We start from the raw sequence: 6,735 nt of genomic DNA, 5'->3' as shown, positions 1-6,735 counted from the left end.
ATGGTACAGATATTTATAATAGTGTTAATGGTAACAGTCGTAATGTTAATGATTATAATAACAATAATAACAATAGGACTAGCAACAATAGTCGTTGCAGCAGAGGGTGTCGAGCAGGAACACGGGGGCAGCAGGTGACCCGCAACCACAGATCCAGACTCCACAGCTCCAGAGCCAGAAACACCTGCAGGAAGTGATAGGAGGAGAGAGGAGAGGGACGAGAAAGCACAAGACTACCAGAAAGGGGAGAAGTTGTGTTAGTAACATGCAATAATGGGATGAGGTTGCATACAGAGGGAGAGAAAGTAGAGGAGAGATCAGCTAGATCAGGTTAATGTGCTGAAGAACCAGTTTCTCAAAATACTTCATCAGAATGGAACATTTTTAACCCAGCAGCTTTACTCATTCACTCTCAGCAGGACTCTCCTCTCCTCCTCTGCTGTGGATACACAGTGGCCGGTCCTCTGGAGGTGAAGTAGACTTTACAGCTGATTCCTTGTTGAGGTTCATCTGGTAATGTGGCCTCACACATGATGGAGGAGTTCCTGCTGTTGTAGCCTGTGATGTTTTTGATGGCCTGCCACATATCTTTGGTGTTGTTGGTGTTGAGATTTGATCCTTTTTGTTAAAAACTGTCCGACAGAGTTCCAGTAGTGAGACGAGATGAATCAGCTGAGGAAACTTTAAAGGAACAAACAGGTTTTTTCAGAGGGATGAGATCAGTGACTTGATTGGCTGAGACCGTGCTAATCATATGTATATTATTAATCACCAAAAACTCTATGTAATCTATGTAGAGCTTGTTAACACTGCTGCCCCTCCATGGACCAGGAGGAGACACCAACACAATCTGTCTGTTTTCAGTTCTGTCCTGCTGTTCAGAGGCACGCTGTTCCTCAAGTTAACTCCATGTTGGAGAGCATCTCCATGGCGATGACACTGTACGAAGGCCTCGGCATCAACATCGACTACTCTCTGAGCGGAGACGTCACAGTGGCCTCCACATTCCTCGATGTGCCTTTCAAAGTGAGAAACTTGAACATGCTGCCTGCACACCACGAGAAGAAACCCGGTGTATGGGCTGTACCATTTAATAAACTAACCTGTGTGTTTCAGGGCTTAGTGTTCAGGCAGGGCGAGACTGTTGATGCTGGTTCAATAAGAAGAGGTGCAGATCCAGTTTTCAGAGAAAGTGACCGGATGGCTTACGTGGGCGTCTCTGAGTTCCTCATCAACAGCGCCATCATGTCGGTTTACAGCACAGGAGTCATGGCGCAGACTCAAACGGTGGAAACGGCCAAAAAACACCTGCCAAACCACAAGATGACATATCATTTCAAATTAATTTAGTGTGTTTTTCAGCTGATCCTGATAATATGAACCTCCTCTGTTCTTCTCACCAGGTGACTGGTGGAGCTGCAAGGACTCTGAGAGCTCTGCAGTTGTTTAGGGTAAGAACAAAAACTGTTTCTATTGGAAATTAAGTCATCAAAGAAGGACATGTAATGTTAGTCTGATCCCTTTTCATTTCCAATAAGTGGTTTACAAAGTTATTGGTTAGTTTAGGTGATTTTAAGTCGTAGCTCTGTGTTTGATTATGGTGTTCCTCAAGGAAGCATCATGTTCCCTCTGGGAAACGTAATGCCAGATTTCACTTTACGCAGATGATACACAATTATATATATTTCTCAGATGGCCCCAGTTCTTTGAATGCTTAAGTATTTTAAACCTAATGAGAACAAGGTGAAGCTGCAGCCTGTGTTATCATGATGATGATTATCATTTTAGGAACATCATCAAACTGAGCTCACAATGATGCTGACATGCTGATACAACTTTAATTAAGTCATTTCTCTTATTGCCCCCCTCTTTTTACTGGGCTACTTAAAGATCCCTATACTCAAAAATGTGTTTTTCTTATGTTTGTCTTCTGTCTGTGCAAAGTTTGTCACTGGAGAAGTGGTTTCACATTCCTCTACTGTAGGGGAGATGTTTGTACACTTCCCTTTAGTCTGGGAATCAAATGTATCCCGGGCAAGCTATAACTGGTACGTACCAAATTCGAAAGCCAATCTCTGTCCAGCAAAGAAACCTGAAACCTCCAACAGTAGAGCGGACTTCAGTACGGAGAGCGAGTATTTCACCAGATAAGTGAAACTTTTGACTGCAAACATGCAGAGTGCAGTTTCAGGATGTAAACCAAACCCCAGAGCGTTCTTCCACTATCTACTATGGAATGACAATGTGAACACAGCTATTATCTGATGTTTCACAGCCACTAATGCTGTGCCAGCCAGTTACAAGCTAACAACATAAACAAATAAATGATGCTAAGTACTCCTCTTTCTGATATGTCTGCTAGTCGGCGACTCCTCCCCTAAGTCTGCGTCTGAGGCTCAGACATGGAGGCTGTGGATGAATCTCAATGCTTCCTCTGAAGCTAGCCATCTTGATGCTGCCGCTCTTTCTCCGGTCTTTTAAAGCTTGTATTTTCCACTTTTAAAGCGCTACTAAATGCTCCTCCACCTCCATCACCCACAAACTTGTCTGCTGATAATTTTGCTGCCTTCTTCACAGGCAAAGTGGCGGCTATAACTAGCCAATTCTCTAAATCTCTCAAAATCAACCGGGCTTTTCCTGCTCTGGTCAGCTCCCACTGTGTGAACCCGGCACAGGAAAACCTACCATGTAGCAGTCCTTATACATGTCTCCCTCCATCTCCCTCGGGAAACGGAGCAAAGGGCTCAACACCAAGGCTAACATGTAGCAGTCCTACTGCATCTGTTCCTCTGTCATCCCAGGTCAATGGCACTTCTCCTCGTTTACTCCTCTCACGGAGAGCGAAGTATCAGAACTCCTGACCTGTAGCCGTCCCACTACATGCCCACTGGACCTGATTCCTACCAATCTCCTCCAAGCCATATTTCCTGGTCCCGGCAATCACTCATGTGATAAATACTTCTCTAGCTTCAGGAACCTTCCTGACCACTTTCAAAGGGCACAGGTTACACCCTTGCTCAAAAAGCCCTCACTTGACCCAACTCAAGTTGAGAACTATCAACCAGTGTCTCTTCTACCATTTTTATCCAAAACTATTGAACGGGCAGTATTCAAACAAGTCTCAGAATTCCTCTCACGGGTTGACCTAGATCTATATCAGTCTGGTTTTAAGAGTGGCCACTCTACTGATTGACTGTTATGTCTGTAACAGAAGCCTTAAGGTCAGCTAAAGCTGCAGCCCAATCCTCGGTTCTTATCCTGTTTGACCAATGATTGGCCAATGATTCAAATTCTTAATTCCTAATTCTTAGAGAGAGATTACTGACCCAATTTTGTCGGAGACTTATCCTTCACTCTATGGAAAAAGTCTACCGGCCACTCCTTGTTAACTCAAATATAAACCCCCCCAAAACTACAGCCACGTATACGCGAATGGCGGATTTCTAACGGCATCATCACACTTCTGGTATCCTAGGTTTTCCTGTGTTATTAGTCATTAATCTGATATCCCCCCTTGAGTAGGTCAAAGATAAGACATAGAAATTCAGGCAAAAACAGTATTGTTTGTTCTCTTAACATGAAATATTTCTATAAGTACATACACACTCAGTATAACATTCTATGACGACAGTGATTAGATTAAACTCTAAACTAAACTATCAAGTTTCCATACCCAGATGGTTTCTTACTTCCAGGAAGAAAGGTTCTTCAACAGTATATATCAGAGTAAATATCTTGAACAGCACAGATTTTTTCCCCAACCATCTTTCCTTTCCTGCATGATTGTTTATTAATAAATGATTTCTCTGCACGTAGGCCTTAAATTATCGACATTGTGTCTTTCAGAAAAATGGTTACATAAAAACTTATCTTTGGCAGCCTTAAATATACCCGGATATCATTTATTTAGACAGGATAGAGTAAAGGGAAGAGGTGGTGGAGTCATGGTTTACCTGAAGAATAATATTCACTGAAGCCAGATTCAACTATCTAATGTTAATCTGGAATGTATTGGACTAACTATCACTCTCTCTTCTCAAATGTCTTTTGTTCTGGTTTTACTATATCGTCCACCTTCTTCTAACAATACCTTCTATGATGAATTTAAAAGGTTACTCAAAGAATGTAACTCGAAAAGAGAAGTCTTACTCTTAGGTGATTTCAACATAAATTGAAATTAAGAGAAGAGAATTTAGAGAAATAGGAATTCTTTAAAAAGAAATACAGATAATATGGATTTTACACAAATAATTAAATGTCCTACCAGAATAACTGTATCCTCACAGACGCAAATTGATTTACTTTTCACCAACAGGCCAGAAACAGTTGAGAAAACATATAATCTCATTACTGGATTAACTGACCATAACATAATTTTATTCACAAGAAAGCTTACAAATAATAGATTTAGGACAAATAAAAATCATTCTCAGCATACTAGAATTCCTAAAAGTGAACTTGAGACTTTTCAAATGGATATAAATAAAACAATCTGGAATGAATTTATAAGTGGGAGGAATGTAGAGGAAGACAGCGAGAGATTTATAAACACAATTCAGAGTATAGCACAAAAGTTCACTAAGACATCCCAAGGTAAGAAGAAGAATAAAAAGAACTGTCTACCATGGTTGAGTACAGACTTACTGAAACTGATGAAGGAGCGAGATCACGCACTAAAACATTTTCTGAAGTTTAAATTGCAAATTGATAGACAAAAGTTTATAATGTTACATAGTAGGGTTACTCGAGAACTAAGAAAGGCTAAAGCAAACTTTTTTATTAGTATTCATGAGTCTAGAGGTAATACTAAACAAATCTTGGAGCATATTAAGAAATTAATTGGTGTAAATAACTATGGATCATCAAAGCAACTACAGTTAAAGCTAAATTGTAAAATATAGATACTTTATAAAGGTTACGAGCGGATCTGATACCTGCTGAGGAGATTACAATCAGCAGCCTGCTTACCTTCGTTAATCAAGCCCTACCTAAACCAGATAAGCAATTAACTTGCACCTGTATGCACTCAAAAATTATACATTAACGAAAAAGGTCCATAGGATGGGTTTCACAGTGTGTATTTAAAGATATACCCGGTTACACCACGGCGGCTCGGCCGCCCTTCCGACACATCAAACAAACATTACAGACATTATCATCGATAATTCAATTCACCCTCAAAAACCCCCAATGTCCCAGCAGTTCAAATGTTCCTTTCAATAACTTAAATTGTCTGGATGGAACCAGATGTCCTCCGGTAAAAAGAAGAATGAAAAAAACAGATACCAGATGAAGCGTGGCGAGCCGCCGCAGTCAACAATATTCCACAGTTAACTTACGCAACCTCGACATAGTCTGTTTAGCTGATGGGATGATGCAGTAGTCCAGAAAAGTCCAAGCATAATCCAGCAACAAGAGTTCCTTTGTTCCTTTGTTGAAGTCCGTCTGGCAAACCTTACACAGAGCCCACTAAACGCCGACTGCTTCACCTGTTGCACTCTAGAGTTCCCCCCCAAACGTCACTTCCCACTCTCCTTTTAAAATCTACCCCGTGGCAAAACAATAATGAGTGGGAAAAAATACATAAAGAAAGGTCCTTATAACAATCAGTGATACACCACAGGCTTCTGATATACAGTTGCTTTTTTACCCATGAAGGCAAAACCAATACACATAAAGCATGTTTACCAACACATTAAAAGCTGTACCTGAAGGCAGAATGGGTGACTACAAGCTTAAGAAGTGGCTAATTGATAATCAGATATGTGCACATTAGACTACTGACTGTCTAATGAGATTTGTTGCTTATTTGCAGATTGTCTTCTGTCAGTCTTTTTCATCTCTCGTTATGTTTTGCCAATGTTGTTTGATACTTATTGTTGTGTGTTGTACCTGTCTTACTGCTATTCTGTATATATTATTACTTGTGGACTGTAATAGGCAAGGCAAGTTTATTTGTATAGTACATTTCAAGAAGGTAATTCAAAGTGCAACAGGGAAATATAAAAAAGTTTAAATGTTAAATACAAAATAAAATCAGGCAGGTCTCCCACCTTTGCTTATTTTACTCCTTTGATTCCCACTCAATCCCCCCTTTGGTTACTTAGGGACCCTAACCCTAAGGGGACTCTAACCCTTTAACACTTGGGGACTCTAACCCTTCCTTAGATACAGTCGTCACTGTAAATCCAGATTGTCCACGGTACAAACTCTGGTAAAAGCGGTAGAGGGCAGGAGAGGAACAGAGAGGGAGGCAGCCTACACAATATCCACACAGAGGTACAGACAGTAAAGGTGATGTTGCTATAGACTAAATGAAAAATGGTACAGATATTTACAGTAGTGTTAATGGTAACAGTCGTAATGTGTCAGTCGTATTTACAGTCGTAAATAGTGTTAATATAGTATATAGTGTTAATAGTGTTAATATCTAAAAACTGTTAGGAGACGGGACAGAAAGGACCCAAATGCAACACTCAGAGGGAAGGAGGTTTTATTGAGGGTTCACGGAGGGGGCTAGGGAAGAGGTGAGGGAGGAGAGGTGGACGCCAGGGGACGCGGGCACGGAGGACCGAGGAGCGGGCGAGGCACGGGTGGTGAGGCGAGGAGCAGGGAGGAGCCGGGAGGGCGCCGTGGAGGAAGCCCGAGAGGTGAGGACCGGAGGATGAGCCCAGCCGACTGAACGGATGACGAGGGTGAGTGAACCTGGGAGGGAAAACAGACAGAAAGACAGGG

The 6,735-nt window shown here is 41.4% G+C and overlaps 1 protein-coding gene across 2 annotated transcripts in view; it reads left to right on the top strand.

Moving 5' to 3' along the window:
* The window catches only part of LOC123966530 (phospholipid transfer protein-like), a 35,063-nt gene that overhangs the window by 11,995 nt on the left and 16,333 nt on the right, over positions 1 to 6,735 (top strand). For both annotated transcript variants that reach the window (XM_046042676.1, XM_046042681.1), the window contains exons 7-9: positions 865 to 1,026; positions 1,117 to 1,287; positions 1,404 to 1,451. In XM_046042676.1, coding sequence (XP_045898632.1) covers positions 865 to 1,026; positions 1,117 to 1,287; positions 1,404 to 1,451 — 381 coding nt within the window. The remainder of the gene's footprint in view (positions 1 to 864; positions 1,027 to 1,116; positions 1,288 to 1,403; positions 1,452 to 6,735) is intronic.

The sequence above is a fragment of the Micropterus dolomieu genome, linkage group LG02 (assembly GCF_021292245.1).
Source record: "Micropterus dolomieu isolate WLL.071019.BEF.003 ecotype Adirondacks linkage group LG02, ASM2129224v1, whole genome shotgun sequence".
NCBI lineage: Eukaryota > Metazoa > Chordata > Actinopteri > Centrarchiformes > Centrarchidae > Micropterus > Micropterus dolomieu.
This window is presented reverse-complemented; position numbering and strand designations above follow the sequence as displayed.